Source organism: Melanotaenia boesemani, chromosome 7 (assembly GCF_017639745.1).
Source record: "Melanotaenia boesemani isolate fMelBoe1 chromosome 7, fMelBoe1.pri, whole genome shotgun sequence".
In the NCBI taxonomy this organism is placed as follows: domain Eukaryota; kingdom Metazoa; phylum Chordata; class Actinopteri; order Atheriniformes; family Melanotaeniidae; genus Melanotaenia; species Melanotaenia boesemani.
In genome coordinates, this window is record NC_055688.1 from 33,869,573 (window position 1) to 33,886,822 (window position 17,250).

General features: G+C 41.8%; 1 protein-coding gene across 1 annotated transcript; it reads right to left on the reverse strand.

Moving 5' to 3' along the window:
• Positions 1–2,434: 2,434 nt before the first annotated feature.
• On the reverse strand, positions 2,435–17,250 carry phf6 (PHD finger protein 6). The gene is made up of 11 exons (XM_041991073.1): positions 17,095–17,250; positions 14,499–14,660; positions 14,223–14,324; positions 10,653–10,786; positions 10,435–10,481; positions 9,208–9,368; positions 8,987–9,130; positions 8,789–8,893; positions 8,546–8,679; positions 5,048–5,177; positions 2,435–3,225 (listed from the first exon to the last, which is right to left on the reverse strand). The coding sequence occupies exons 2-10, from the start codon at positions 14,628–14,630 to the stop codon at positions 5,048–5,050; spliced, it is 1,089 nt and encodes a 362-aa protein (XP_041847007.1). The 5' UTR covers positions 14,631–14,660; positions 17,095–17,250; the 3' UTR covers positions 2,435–3,225.

Consider the following 17,250-nt stretch of genomic DNA (forward strand, 5'->3'; position numbering starts at 1 on the left):
AGTTTGGAGAGTAGCGGGGAAGTCTCGAGCTGGGGAGCACGAGGCTGCGAATTCTCAGTATGTTGTCAACAAGAAAAACAGTAAGAAATAGTTTTTAAAGAGAGAGAAAAAAACGTTTTTTTTACTGCCCTATGACACATATTTAGTTATAAAGACATGTTATTAGTAATTTCACAGAAGTAAAAATGTAACAATTTCAGTGTCTAATTTGAATTAATTTGAAATTATCCACCCTCCCATCTTCCCTAGGTAGGCTGGGTGGCTGTTCATGTCAAGCTCTGGTCCTCTACCAGAGTCCTGGGAGTTTGCAGGTCTTGTGCGGTATCTAAGCTGTTGCTAGGACTGTGCTCTTCTGAATGGAGATGTTGTTTCTCCAAGTATCTGTTGGAGCCACTTCTCCAGTGTGGGGCCCCCAGTACTCCGATGACCACTGGTACCACTGTTGCCTTCACCTTCCAGGCTTTTTCCAGTTCTTCCTTGAGTCCTTGGTATTTCTCCAGATATTTTTATCGTTGGGGATGGCTACATCGATCACTACGGCTTTCCTTTGCTGCTTATCCATGATCACAATGTCCAGATGGTTGGCCACCACCATTTTGTCGGTCTGTATCTGGAAGTCCTACAGGACCTAGCCCTCTCATTCTCCACCACCTTGGGAGGTGTTTCCCATTGTGACCTAGGGTCTCCAGTCCATATGCTGCACAGATGTTTCTGTACATTATGCCGGCTACTTGGTTATGGCGCTCCATGTATTCTTACCTTGCTGGATTGTTTCAGGGACCTCTTTGCGCAGCCTGCACCTGGGGTCCTGCTTGGTGTGGTAGATCTGGGCCTCAGTTATTCAGGTTTTCAAGGCTCGCAACTCTGTTCCCATGATTTGCATCATGAATCATTTCTTTCAGCTCCCCCCTGCTTTTGTAATGCAGGTGAATGGAGTCGGTTACGGAACCATGACCACGATTATCTGTTTGTAAGGTATTAGATATGTTATAATCACGCCCACCTAAGCCAAGTTGGACCCTCTTTTTCCTTCAAAACTGTCTTAATTAAACAAGGTGTTGGAAACATTCCTCGAATATTTTTCTGCATACTGACATGACAGCATCACACAGTTGCTGCAGATTTGTCAGCGCCATCCATGATGAGAATCTCCCATTTGACCACATCCCAAAGTGTGCCAAGAATCCCCCCCATTGTAGTCTCAGCTTCTTTACCTTTACTTTCTTCTCCTATCTGATGTTCAGTTTGAGTTTCAGCAAGTCATGCTCACTCTTTTCATCCCCTTCTTGACTGAGATATCAGGTCATGGATGGGTCTTAATTTTTTTCACTTTAACGACGTTAAACCAAAGTGGTTTTACTTGGTCCTAATTGTCCTTTCAGTCTCTCTTGACCTGATCTCTCTGCTCTGACCCCACATTTGAAGTCTGTTGTCACCAACTTAGGTGTAAAAATAGATGCTGCCCTTAGGTTTGACCATGTTAATGGTGTGATAAAATCATCTTTTTTTCATCTCCGAGTTTAACCCTTCCTTTCTGGGTTTGACCTGGAATCAGTAATCCATGCTTTTATAACCTCCCGGTTGGATTATTGCTGCAGGAATTAGCCAGGTCACTCTGTCATGCCTTCAGTTAGTGGAAAACAAGAGCACATCAGTCTGGTGTTGCTCTCATTGCACTGGCTTCTTATTTACTTCAGTTTTAAAGTTCTTTTGTTTTTAAGTCTCCTGTGTTTTACCCTTTGTGCAGCGCTTTGGTCAAACATGTTTTTTTGTTTTAAATGCTATATAAACTTGGTAAGTTGTCTTGACCATTTCTACATGTTGCAATGTTTGGCTGATTTGCAATTTGCATTACGCAATTGAACACATGTACCTAATAAAGTGTCTGATAAGAGTAGATTAGACTTTTATCACTTTTCTATTTAGAATTTCCTTTCTAAGAATTAGTACATTTTAATTTAATTTCAGATCCTTAGGATAATTAACTGCAGCAGCTTCTTCCTGCCAAATACTTTTGAAACTGTACATTTTGCATACCCACAGGCCAACAATTCATTCCCTAAAATACTGATCAGCATTTAGACAAGGACTCGAACTAACAGGAATCTGCCGATTAATATGTAGAAGCATCATTTACAACTGTTTACCTTTATACTCATGATTTATTATTTCAGTTTCAACTTTCTTCAGATTTTTCTTATAAATCTAAAGATCTAAGGAAATAAAACAGGGCAATATTTTGCTTTAAAAAACAAATCATCTGTATTAGTCACTGAGCGTGCAGCTACAGCGGGCATTAGATAGCAGGGTAACATACATTTAATGTGTCTTTGTAGCTGGTGCAACATTCCTCACCAGAAATCCTCACCTCTGACGTTCTTGGACCGGGCTCTGCCTCGGGGTTCAAAAGAAACACTCCGTTCACACAGTGGTGTGTAAAATAAAATATTTTCTATTCCAATCATTCATGGATACATTTGTTGAGATACGAGTAACAACACATCAAACAGAGTCGAGCCAACTTCTCTAAAGGGCTCTACTGCGCCCTTTAGCAGCCAAATAAAAAACCACCACCTTTACCAGTGGGAAAACCAAGTGCATGCTGGCAAAACTTGTGACTTTCTGAGATCCAGATATTCAAAAGTACTCATGATGATAATACAGTAGCAAAATACTACATATCAAGAAAGAAAGGCTAAAATATTCTTAAGACATGATTACAGTAACAAGGTAATCAAACTGCACAACTTCAGAGAGACTAGTAACAAATAAGACCCCTCTTAAAAGTGAGTCCTTCAGAGGCTAAAGGAGGGAAAGAATGCTTCAGCTTTCAGCAAGTGTGGTTCATGTAATCTGGGGAGGGGGCACAGGCAGTGAGTGACAATCAAAAAAATCAGTCCATCAGCTTTTATTCATGGTGTCAGTCGGTGGTCCTGACTTGAGTCTTGGATTCGATGAGCCGTGGCTTTTCGTGATGCTGCAGCAGTCCGATGCTGGAGTAACACCAGTCTGTGAAAAGCTCGCCCAGTCAACTCAAAACAGGTTTTTCATGAAGACGACATCTGGTGCACGTTGGAACATTATGTCCATTTACCGGAAGAAACCAAGTGAAAGACTCATGAGAGCCCGAGACCACAACTTGGAGAGTTGGCTAAGATTTAGTATAAAAAATAGCTCTCCCATGTCGTCTTCTGCTTTTCTTCACATAAAACATTTCAGCCAAACCTGTAAAAAAAACACACACACACACGAGGAAATGTTAATTTACTGCTCTTTTACAGCTAATGTAGGAAAACTGAATGTAATGTGGACCAGGGATGTCACCATTATAGATTTAGACTTAGTATAATTTTTGTCAAAGAGATAATCATTTAGTTTTTTGATTATAACAGTTAACACATAAATTAACGCCATAATCACATTAACACTCCTTAAAGGTCTATTAGATTTATTTATTTCTATCCTCTGATGCCAACATTATTAATCATATAGGAGTAAAGTAACCAAACTAACTATATCCTCTCTGCTATGTAACCATAAATAAATACTACATATTAACTCTGGATTTCTCTCAGGGAAAACAGATTGACAAGGCTGAAGCACCTCAAGGTTAAGGTATTTATGGATACCCAAAGGTAGATTTATTTTGCTCGGTACAAAAACATCACATTAAAACCAAAACCAAACATTGAAGGACAAAAGAAATCCTCTGTTGGGCTGGTAGTATCTCTGTAGAAGACAAGAACAGGATCAACAAGGTGATCAGGACTCACTTCCATTCTAGAGGAGAGATTAAAATTAAAATCTACTGTTTGAAGGCCATCTCATGTACAATGTCTTTACGGGACTCGGAAGTAGAGCCCTCTTCATCCCCACTGCCTCCTACTCCTACTAAAATTCGGACCTCTACTCTCAGTCACTCCCACCCACTCCCGCCAACCCATGTATAGGCCAACTAAATTAGGCTTATTTGCACACTTTTATTAGTTGGACAATATATAACAGAAGAAAAAAGTAAATATATTCAACAAAAATCTCTTTTTAATCACGTTTGTGTAAACTGAGGCCAAAAACGATAAGATTTATAAATATCAGCAATTTAAAAAAATAAAGAGCAAATCTATCCCTCAATCTATCTAAGCATCAAAAGCAGATGAAAACCGACAAAGATGACTTAGGGGCCGTCCCCACGACGTCGGATTGCACCGCAAAAGTATTTCAGCCAACCGCCCTTTCATCCCCACGAAGCCAGGGATTAGCCTCCATGAAACCGACCATGTCTGAAGCCAGGTACCAACGTGGATCGGTTCGAGTCCTCTACCGTCTGCGGTACGGTGCAGACAGCAAAGCCGCACAACTCGAGGATAAGACGTCAATGTGACGAACACACAGCGATTCCCAATCCACCCTTCCTCTAGTTTTTTATGTTTATAGTCAAGCATTTTTTGAAGAAGATGCTCGACTTCTTCATTAGTCCAAAGAAATGTTTCTCCTTTGCTTTGCAGTGAATCCTCAGCTATCTTCTCTTCTCTGCTTCTGATGTGAACTTCCTGCAACACGCAGTGAGCCTTTATCTGCGCATGCGTTGTTCTGCTCTAGCTTTGGAGTGTTACTCTTTAGCGCCCCCACAGCCTGTAGTATGTACTACAGCTTGTCGTGGGAATGTTGAAGCCTTTCTTCTAGTTTTCGTCACCGTTTTCACACCTGAACCGGCTTCAGCGCCGTGTGGACATAGCCTAAATCTGCTTGTTTGGAGGGAAAAACTCTTCCTCCGCCATAGTTTCCTCTCCAACACGCCTCTTCTGCAACACACATGGAACAAAAGCAAGCAACACCAGCAGCAGCGAGCGGATGCAGCTTTGTTTCCGTTCTTTGTGAACGCTGCGCTGATCGGCCAGGTACAGTTCAGACGTAATCATTTTGGGAAAGTGATGATATTTACGATTAATTAATCTTGGCATTTATAACCATGATTAGTTGTGAAATTCAGTAATTGTGACATCCAGCCAGTTAATCAGTCATTTTGGATGCCTGTGCTGCGTCATACCTAGTTGCCATTGACTTGTGTGGACGGTGTTCCTCCGTGGTCAATGGCTGCCCTCTCTCTGCTGCGATTCTCTCGCTCCTCGTCCTCCTCATCCCGCTCCTCGTTGCCGCTGTGGTTCTTGCAATATAGCCTAAGAAAACACAAAACCGTTTATAAGAAGTTCAGTAATACAAACAAGTATAATCGTACATTCCAGAGGTCTTCAGAATTAGTATTAATTGCAGAATTAATATATTTGGTTTATTAACAGCCATCACCAAAATTGGCTGCTGTTGTCATGGTGCAGATCTTTACAGTTGACTTTTATTCAGCATAACTGTAGACGATCCAAACTTGGCTGCTTTAACTGTTTCTGAGTTGGTGCCTGTTATGGCGCCACCTACTCTCTGCCACTTCAGGAGGAAAGAAATACAATAAAGTTTTCAACAATGAGCTCGTTTAAATTATCATCAAAAACCGATAACTGGGAATAATTAGATCATTGTAATCAAACTGCACAACTTCAGAGAGACTAGTAACAAATAAGATCCCTCTTAAAAGATCTGAAGCATGTGACATTTGAAAAACATTTTCCAGTCCATTATCGGATTTCTTTTGGAGTACATACATATGTACGTAGTCACGTAACTTCCTGTTACTTTCAAAGCTCACTGTTGAACTTGTTGAACATGGCGGTGCCCCGAGTCTTAGAGTTAGCTGTTAATGTTGGAAACAATAGACCTTCAAAATAAACACGTGGCTGTTTTATTTTGTATGTCCGACTTCCTGCTGCTGCACGTCATCGCGTTTTTCCATTTATGTCCCGCTCACACTGTGACGGCGCCTCCGAAGATGAAATTAAAGAGTAAATAAGTTAAATTCACCCCCTAAGAATCAGCACCTCCAAATCTTCGACCATGGTCCTCAGCTGGAACAGGGTGGAGTGCCTTTTCCGGATCGGCAATGAGGTGACGTATCTCGGGGTCTTGTTCATGAGTGAGGGAAGAATGGAGAGGGAGATTGACAGGCGGATCGGTGCGGCGTCTGCAGTGATGCGGACTTTGCATCGGTCTGTCGTGGTGAAGAAGGAGCTGAGCCAAAAGGCAAAGCTCTCGATTTACCGGCTGATCTACGTTCCTACCCTCACCAATGGTCATGAGCTGTGGGTAGTGACCGACAGAACAAGTTTGGGAATACAATGAGTTTCCTCCGCAGGGTGGCCGGGCTCTCCCTTAGAGATAGGGTGAGAAGCTCGGTGATCCGGGAGGGGCTCAGAGTAGAGCCGCTGCTCCTCCACATCGAGAGGTGGCTCGGGCATCTGGTTAGGATGCCTCCTGGACGCTTCCCTGGTGAGGAGTTCCGGGCACGTCCCACCGGAAAGAGGCCCCGGGGAAGGCCCAGGACAAGCTGGACGGACTACATCTCTCGGCTGGCCTGGGAACGCTTCGGGATCCCTCCGGACGAGCTGGTGAATGTGGCCGGGGAGAGGGAAGTCTGGGTGTCCCTGCTTAGGCAGCTGCCCCCGCGGCTCCGGATAAGCGGCAGAAAATGGATGGACGGATATGTTAAATTTCAAGTTGCTCCAAAAGTAAAGAACATTAATTTTAACATTAACAGGGACATAAACCCTTTCCAAGGAATTTTTGAGACAGTTTTGGCTTTGAAGAGAATTACTAGACCTTTTAATGAAATGTGATTAAACAGGTTTTTGACTGTATAATTGTAAATGTTTTTTGGTACAAATCTAAATTTATATCCACTTCATTTGGACAAAAATTTTCCATGAAGTTTTTATTTTCACACACTTAAATTTATAAAGAAAATTAATGTTTTGAAATTATTTTCTATCAAAATGTAAACTTAACAAAAATGTGTAAATGTGTATTTTTAAAATGTTTCTTTTTTTGGTTTTATTTATTTTCTGCTGCAGGTGTCCCTTCCTCCTTTTTGTTGTACTGTTGTTGAACCGTCAATAAAGTTTTTGGAAAAAAAAGTTGTGATGACGCTGTTTCCATCTATTTAATGGAAGTCATTGAAAATATGGAAGTGACACCATTTTTTGCACAAGCAAAGATGTAAAAAAAAAAAAAACTAAAACTAAACAAATGAAAATAAACTACATGCACAAAGACTTTGGAGACTTGGGGAGGAATGTAGGTGTTCTATCTCTCACAATCAGAAAACAGCCATTATCTGATAAAGCAGATCACTTGAATTATCTGCAAACTCCAGAAATCATATAATCACATGTTCGGCGTGCATGTAGTGGACATTTTAAGTTCATTAATATGCACCGTCCCATTCAAATAAATGACTAAATAAAACACAGAAAGCTGCAGGCTGAGCAGAGACAGCTGTTCAGAAATAAGAAATTAAGAGGAAAATGTATTTAAAATGAAAACTATGCTTTATTAAAACCTGTAGGATAACGTGGCTCTCAGGCTGTACTTAGGATGTAATGTCAACACTATTGTTTGGAAGTGATCATATTTTTTAAGCATTACCTTGGAATCAAAGCGTCTGTATTGGTTGCCGTGGTTATGATTTTGGCAACAGCGACTATGTGGTTACAGTAGCGATGCAGCTCTCCAGGGCAGAACTTTCCTGGAGATAAGCTTCCCCCCACAGTGCCAGCAGACTCTGAGCATCTGTTTGCATGTTGATACCTTTCCACTTGTTCACATAGTTGAAGAAGAAATGCTAAATTGTTTCTGCTAATCTCTTGATAACAATATGAAAGCTCTAACATACAAACGTGGTTCTTTGCAGCCACTATAAAAACAAACTCTGGCAGTGGCTTGTTGTTTGAAAAGTCCTGCAGACAGTCAAATATCTATTAAAGATTCCAAAAGGACGGATTACGTTCAGTCTGTTCGATCAATATATTTTGAAGCCCTTTACAGAAGTTTCTTAGGTTAGGAGTCAGGTAACGTAACCTCGAGCTACATCTGGGCCCGTAGGTTAGTGTTTGATGCTTTCTGCAGCTGGTGCAGTGTGACCACATCAGGGCAGAACGCAATCCAACCAGAGAGCAGAGAATAACAGCAGCACTGTAAATTCTGGTGAACAGCTGTCAATCTGACACTAAATTCTACATGTCCATGTTACCATCAAACTTAACGTGGCACAACATTTGTTACACTAGTTAATATTAACAGGTCAGATACAGAAGGTAGCGGAGCGGCTGTGAGAAAATTTGAGAAATATTGTGAAATGTAATGTTTTTTGCTCTTTTTATGGCAAAATTGTGACCAGAAAATAACAATTTGCGTCCTGCAGACTAGAGATGACAAAACTGTCAAATATCTAACTAAATAGAAAAATGACAACCTTTGTAACAGTTTGAAGCAATTTCTTTACCAGGTTTTGATAACTTTTTATAACCAGATTTGTTTTATATTCCAGCGTGGATTATCAGATATTAAAAGCAGTTTGTCAGTAAATTCATGGATCATTACAAATAATTTGTTAAGAAAGTAATAAAAAAGGAAAAATGAAATCTGTAAAGCGTGAGCTCACTTGTAAATACCACGGGCCATGTTTTCGATGTATTTGGCTTTGTCCTGCAGACCGCAGTGATAATGGTAGGTCTTCACACACGCCTTGATTTCACACCCAATGGTAGCACCCAGCTGAGTACACAATGTGCATTTCTGGGGGGAAAAAAACAAGTTAAACCAATACAAAAATGTAAATATGAGACAGATTTTTTATTTTTTTTTATCCTCATTTATTTGGACTGTGTGGCATTAAGCTTCCCACCATTCTTTTCCCTCGTTTGATTTCCTGGATAACGGTTTTCACGTCAAAGTTTCCAAATTCGGCCCGTGATGTAGTGGTCAGCTGTACCGTCCCCGAGGAGAAAAGCTGAAAGAGATGGGAAGTTACTGAGAAATGCAGCTGGCAGAGCTTTAAAAAACATTTACGGTATAATAAGATCCCTCGGCTAAACAATCCTACCATGCACTTGTAGTGTGCAGCCACTTTCTTGGAGTTGTCCGTATGTAGCATCCCTCTAGTTTCATTTTCTTCCTCTCCAGCGTGGCAGAATCCACAGCGCTGGCCGCCATCTCCCGGACTGGTCCGAAGAGGTGACCTGTCCCGCTAAACCACACGGCACCGTTAAAGCAACATGAGCCAGAAAACCAACCAGTCAAACCAATTTCAGTAAGTGCATTTACATGGGAGGAGCTCTCCTCTTCTGCTGCCTGTGAGGAGGTAGAGCGGGATTCTTCTGACTGGCCACGAGAGCCGACCTTGGTTCTCCCCTTCTCAAACCTTCCCCTACCTCTGCTTTGAGGAGGGGATGAATCTGAGTCGTTGGCCACACCACCCTCGTCATCTAAAGACGAAACAGTCACAGTGAAGGCAAAAGCTGCTGATCTGAATTAACCAGTCGAAGCAAGATCCACGACAGTGAATGATTCTGGGTAACGACAAACAAAAATCTAAATCCGAACGAATCAAACAAAGAGCCTCACTCAGCAACCGTTCTTACAAAGAAAACTTACGTCCTGCTTATGAACTTTTCAAGAAGAACGAATGAAAATCTGACGCATCTTTGGTTTGTTCTTAGCAAAGAACTAATTCTACAAACACTTTTAATTGAAAATCAACATCTATGAACAAAGTCTGTGATATTTTCTGAGGTTTGGTTCATTAAAATACAAAAATAAAATTACAGTAATGCCTCTCAGACTTTTAAAATAACTTTTGATCCTTTATTTAAAAAAAATGGCAAGATATTACAGAGCCTAATGTTATAATTTCTCTACGGGAAAAAAACTATTCATTCATTTAAGAACAAGCTGCAGTCAGGGTGGGATTTAATCTTCCTAAAACCATCTGTTCCCTCAACCACAAGAAATATCCCTCCATAAAGATCCAAGATCCCACTTATCTTTGATAATTAAAATGTACTACAACACTGTTTTGTTTTTTTTATTATAATGATCAGTTTTATTAGGAGATGGGGGTCATGCCCTGACCTCCGGGTTAAAACCCAACTAGACTCACCAGGAGATTTTATTTAATCAGATCCACCAGTCGCTCCATCAGCACCACATCTTAAAAGGAAGATGGGTGTGTTTGGACACAGCAGGATTTAGTTTGCTTTACAAACTGTAGAAGGTTCAGTTAGTAAAGAGAGATCTTTTTTTCTTTTTCTTCTTTAGCCACAACACCACAAGAATGTTTATCCTTACACGTTCATGGGACCAAACTGTCGAAGTTCAGGAGGAACTAATTAACTGCTGCTTCTATAAGATTTCAATCTCATTATGTTTTGGAGCAGAATTATAGTTTATTACATGACTCAGTCAGTTCTTTACTAAACAATCCAAACAGCTGCAGACATGATGGTACACGTTGCCTGGAAGTTTTAAACAGACAGCAGGAGCATACTTTACCCTGAATGTCATCCTGAGAAGCATCCCGATGTTTGCGACAGTAAACACTGTAATTAGAAGGAAATGAAGGAATTTAATTCGAATGCCACCTCCCCTGCAGGCCTCGGAGATAACCATGTATGATGGATGTTTGAACACGAATCAGCAGTTTTTCTAATTCTTTGTTTATTAACTATACGTAGGCTGATATTCCAGAGTCCAGAGCTACAGTCACTTACAGGTAAATCCCTTGTGAGGGATTCTCTTTGATCTGGGCTTTGTCCTTCACAGCACAATAGTAGTGATACGTCCTCCGGCACGTCTTCACATCGCAGCCGATAGTCGCGCCTGGTCGGTGACATGAAGAGCACATCTGGAAAAAAATAAAAAACAGATCAGATTGTTCAGTAATACAAATTCCTAAGTGGCTGCATTGTTGCCCACCTCCATGCAAACATTCAACAGGGACACTGAACTGAACCGAAAATGTGGCGCATTCTGCATTTTTCTTTGTCTCGTTCATAAAAGGCTGGATGGAGCTGGATTTAATTGGATTTAATTGGACTGTGCAGAATTTGACTCGAGTGAAGCATGTGTGTAAAGAGCTTTCATATGATTTTGTTTGAAAATAAAGCTGAACTGAATTAATAATTTCACTCCAAAGTAGGGCTGTAATGACTCTAAAATTCCAAACTCGATACCGATATAAGTATGGTGCTTGATACTTGATACTATTGTCGATACTATAGAGGGGAAAAATGTATTTATTTCTTTTAATCAGTAAGAACACCACAAAAATAACAACACAATCCAAACAATACAACAAAATGTATTAATAAATATAAGAAAAGGCATTAACAATGTAAAATAAATACATTATTTTAAAGTTCAATTGAAACTAAAAAAAAACTTCCAACCTTGGGTTAGTGTACTTTTCTTTAAAATACATCAAGTAAACAGTAGAAGAAACAAACTAGTTAAGATTATCAACTTTTTAAAATTAGATTATTTATTTAAAAACATTTAAACAGGTTAGCTTTTTTAATGTTTTTGTCTACATTAAGCCAGGGCATGATCAGCCAGTATTTTCAGGCTGGTCATGGAGCAGAAGTCTCCTTCTCTTCCTGGCGGGCTGACCGCTGCAGTGCCTGTTTAAAATGTGTATAGACGGGTGGTTTTTTCCGCGAACCAGCAGACGCCAAAGAGACATTCAAGGATTGATATGTGTGCTGATTAATATCCAAGCAGATAATAAATTTTGAAATAGATTAGTATTTGAGAATGATCTTTTTTTCACAACCCTACTCCAAAGAAATACATTCACCGGCCACATTATCAGGGTTAACACAAATATCTAATCAGCCAATCACATGGCAGCAGCTCAATACATTCATTCATGCAGACATGGTCAAGATGACCTGCAGAGGTCAGAGGAGACGGGGCAGACTGGTTGGAGGTGATGGAAATGCAACAGGAAGCCTTGGTTCTAACCAAGATCTGCAGAACAGCATCTCTGAACATGCAACACATCCAGCCTGGAAGCAGATGGGCTACAGCAGCAGAAGGAAGGTTTCCAACAGCTTGTTGGATCTATGGCACCAAGAATTAAGGCGATTCTGAAGGTAAAAAGGGGATCCGACCCGGTACTAGCAGAGATGGTGCCACTTGGTGACAATATTGTACAACACTATGTTAGATGTTCAGGGACAAGTTTTACAAATATGCCAACATCACGCTTTAACCTGAAAATCCTAGCAGACCTTTGTCTTAACAAACAATGATCCAATATTAGTAACAAAAGTAGTAAAGAAATCATTAATTAAAAACAAACATTTTGGAGTGGCCCGGTTAAGAGTTCAGACCTGAACGCCATCCGGAGTTTAGTGATCCAACAACCAGCATGATAACGAGGCTGCCTCTAAAACCAGGACATCATGTCAAAGGAATTGTCCAAAAGCCCAATGGACACATGCAAAAACAAAGACAACACAAAGAGCGACAGTACTTGCAACAGAAAAGCCGATCAGCTGATCACCAACAGCCTTACAACAGGAGAGGGAGGGAGAGAGGAGGAAGCAGCTGGGAGGGAGATGACCAGAGCGCGACCAGAGCCGCGGACGAGGGAGACGACCAGAGCGGCGACCAGAGCCGCGGACGAGGGAGACGACCAGAGTGGCGACCAGGGCGCTGACCAGGGCGGCGACAAGCGCTGACCAGAGCTGCGACCAGAGCGCGACCAGGGCGCTGACCAGAGCTGCAACCAGAGCGCGACCAGAGTGGCGACCAGGGCGCTGACCAGAGCTGCAACCAGAGCGCGACCAGGGCGCTGACCAGAGCTGCAACCAGAGCGCGACCAGAGTGGCGACCAGGGCGCTGACCAGAGCTGCAACCAGAGCGCGACCAGGGCGCTGACCAGAGGTGCGACCAGGGCGCTGACCAGGGCGGCGACCAGAGTGGCGACCAGGGCGCTGACCAGAGCTGCAACCAGAGCGCGACCAGGGCGCTGACCAGAGCTGCGACCAGAGCGCTGACCAGGGCGGCGACCAGGGCGGCGATCAGAGCGGCGACCAGAGTGGCGACCAGGGCGCTGACCAGAGCTGCAACCAGAGCGCGACCAGGGCGCTGACCAGAGCTGCGACCAGAGCGCTGACCAGGGCGGCGACCAGAGCTGCGACCAGGGCGTGACTAGAGCCGCGACCAGAGCCCCGGACCAGACCTCGACCAGAGCCGCGACCAGGGCGGCGACCAGAGCGGCGACCAGAGTGGCAACCAGGGCGCGACCAGAACTGCGGACCAGAGCGCGATCAGAGCGCAACCAGAGTGGCGACCAGGGAGCGACTAGAGCCGCGACCAGAGCCCCGGACCAGAGCGGCGACCAGAGCGTGACCAGAGTGGCCACCAGGGCGCGACTAGAGCCGCGACCAGAGCCCCGGACCAGAGCTCGACCAGAGCAGTGACCACGGCGGCGACCAGAGCCGCGGACCAGGGCGGCGACCAGAGCTGCGACCAGAGCGTGACCAGAGCGGCGACGTTTGAGCCAACTACGGGAAAATCTTGTTCTATCTTGCCTCAAGACACGTCCGTGTCTCGCGGTCGTAACAATCAAATGATGGATGTACGGGGCTTATCATGCCACGCATGTTTTAAATACATTAAAAATAGAATTACATAAATTAGTTGCAGCTGTTTACGTGTTTTTTTGACAGCCAAAACAATCAACCTGGAAAATAATCATTGTTGGGACATTAATTTCAGAAAGAAGCCTCTCAAATTCAGCTGGAAGCCCTGAAGCCTTTTTCATCCGAGAGAAATCCAGAGTTAATATGTAATATTTATTTATTGTTGACAGAGCAGAGGGCATTTAACTGGAATATGACTTCTAGGTTACTTTACTTTGTTTTTTGTTATGTTATAGAATTAAAATAGAATAAAAGACCTATAAGGAGTGTTATTGTGATTTTACACATTTATAGTGTTGTGAAAGTAATTAACGCATAATAATCATGGTAATAGTAAAATCATGATAATTTCTTTTACATTAATTGTATCGAGAAAATCAAATATTGTGACATACCCACCAGTCAATACTGAAATACCTCTAAACTCGAAAAACGGCTGTGTGGAAAATGTGATTTTTGTTGTTAGGCACTATTACTTAAAGGCAGCTTTTGGAGATTTTCAGTGTCCTAAAAAGAAAAGCAACCATAAATGTGCCATTTCTGAGCCTATAATCGTTCCCAAATGACAGAAATCTTTGAGAAACAGCTTGACATTTGTGACTGATACTAAACTGAGAAGTGGGTACTTACCAATTTATTTCCTCTCTTAATCTCCTTTTTTACGTCCTCAATGGAAAATCCTCCAATGTTTTCGTTGTCTGAGTGTGATGTGACCAAAGCTGAAGAGAAAAGCTGCAGAGAACACGCATCTTTATGAAACAGAATTTCCTTGTTCTTCTTCTCTAATATAAGGTTTAATGTATAAAAGTGCAACATTTCAGCTCTGTGCATGTAAAACATGAGCTGCAAATCAGAATTGTGCATTCGGGATGAAAGGCAGAGGTGAGAACAATGCACTCTCCTCACCATGCACTTATGGTGGGCTGCCACCTTCTGGCTGTCGGACACCAGCAGCTGACCACATTCCTTGTCACAGTTGCTTCTGCAGAAGGCACATTTGGGCAGCCGCGCTGCAGCTCCTTTCCTCTGTCCTGACATGACCGAAGCCTTTTCTGTGTGCCCAAAAGTCTGAATAAAAAATAAAATCCAAATAAAAACACAAGCATGGAAGTGAGAACGAGACAATTCTCATACGAGCCTGACAGAGCCATCTATGAACAGATATTAAAAAAGCAGTTTTTCAAACATTTTTACATGTTACATAATTAAAACTGCTTTAATACATGCTTATACATTTTTTTTTTTAGCTCATAATGTTAGCCCATATCCGAGTCAAGCTGACTGCAATCCAACTAACAGTGCTCGGGCTTTTTGGCAACACCGGTAAAAAGTTAGACATCTAAAAATAACAGAAGCCAAGCTATTAAGTCGTTGATGTGACTATAACATGCAGCGAACAGTCGGTCTACTGTCCATAATCTTCTGTGCCAAAGTGAAACCTTTTTTTCCGTCCTCAAAGTGAAAGTGTTTTTTTAATTTAATAATGAATTAAGCACTTCAGGGAAGGAGCCACTAGAAACTCTTTCCGAGAAACTGTTGGAAACTAAACTTTGACTCAAATACTACCAGAAGTAACCTTAAACTAGAGAAGTGGTTCCCAACCTGGGGTCCAGGATGCCCCAAGGGGGTCCCCAAAAGAGCACAGGGGGTCCCTGAGGCTTTGAACATTAAGAGCCATTGTGATTAATGTCCAAACATTGTCCCTATTTTAGGAAAAAAAGTTAGGCTATATGTTAAATTTAATTAATTTAACTTAGAATTTATTGAAGGACAGAACCAGAATACGTTATTTATTCTTTTGAAAGCGTAAAACCAAGTATGATTCAAGCACGGGTTGGGTCCATGGCTTTGTAGTATCTGCATGAACAGGGTTACCACGGAAAATAAGTTGGGGACCACTGAACTACAGCACTGAAATGTGCAATTCTTGTGTCCAATAAGCCTTCAACGGATCACTCAAGTTGGGCAGACAACTGTGGGACGACAGCTCCTGTTTTAACTACATCAAATTAGATAAAACTCAAATTAATGGGTCATTGTGCAGAACTTAACAAGCTGATCGATCGATTTAATTTTTATCAGGTGTGTTGGAACAGGGAAGCACCTAAGACCTGCAGGACCTGCTTTAGCTGACAAGAATTTTTAAAGATATAGTTGTAGACTGGTGTGTTATTTTTTATTTTATTTTTTTTTATCTTAAAAGGCTTATCAACACCTGAATTATATGAGGTAGCTCATCAAAAATGTCTCTAATGTGCAAAAGTTAAATTAACAATCTTTGGTGCAGCCCAAGTTGCTTCTCATTGCTGTGTCCTCCAAAAACAGACAAAACCCCCACGAGTAGCTTTTCTTCAAAATGATGCAACATGTTTCCTCGTTTTCATATACAGGCTGTAACTGTGTGTTTATGTCTCATTCTGCAACAACGAACTCTTGTAAAATAATAATAATGATAAAAAAAAATCCTGCAGAAAATTTGCAGTTTTAGACAATTGCCTTTTTTTTTTTGTAGAAAACATACACATCAAAATGAAGTGGGTTGCATTTTGCTTTTTATCTTTTCTGGCTGCATTTCGATTTAATCAGATGTGCATCAACAATCATTTTCATCTATTCCATGCAGGATTATTTGAAAAGCATTCACTGTATTCTTCAGAGTAAATGAAAACAGCAGATCAAACCATTACATGTGTGCTGACATTTGCCATTTGCAGAGAGACTGCTTTCCATGATCCCGCAGCCCACCTCTCAGATGCAATAAATGTGAAGATTTAAAAACATATATTTATCCCTTAAGCGTCCACAAACGAAAGTAGATGTTTTTTTTAAAAACGCAATAGCAGTGTGCTGCGACGCCTTGATAAAGAGCCATTACAGCCATGATAGCAGGGCCAAGATTTCACTGCGGCGGCTACAGCATCGGAGCTCGGCGTGAGAAGACACATTACAGCCGGGTAAACAACACTAAATGTCCTTTATTTAAACCCCAGCTCCTCTTTGTAACGCTCTCATATCGCTGTCTTTTACTACAGGGCGATGCTGTGGTAAATCTGTGACGAGAACGAGAGAAACATAAAAAGTGCTGCAAATTTCTCCTACAAAGTTTTGAATTAAAGGGGGTGTGTGAGTTTCTTTTTCTCCGCCAAACTCCCCATAACTGAAAACTATTTTCACTGTGAACAAAATCAACACCCCGAACATTTTTATCCCAAGGCCTTTTCATGTTGTAATATAAAGGTCGACCGTGTGAAAATGTGACTCGTCGACATTGTTTCCACTGGAAGCCGAAAAGCTACGATTATTTCCCTTTAAATGTGGCAAATTATCATGACAGGCGCGGGTCTTTGCAAACCGTTTCGAAGCAAAGAGCGCCATACGTGATGTATCTGTGAGAAAAGAGAGAGCTGCTCGGCTTGTACGCCAACAAATACGGCCTGAACCGACATCAGGCCAAAAACGCAGTGGATATCACACAACTGTGGACGCATAGCTCACTTCTTACCTGCTAATAATTATCTTATGTCGCCGAAAAAGGTACAAATAGTGAGAAAGTGTTCCGGACAACGACTGTGTTTCTTCCCGTCCTTCAGAAGTGATTGTGTGCTTTTCAGTCTAGCATTAAGCTAGCTGTACCGCTACATAGCAGGACTTCCGGGTA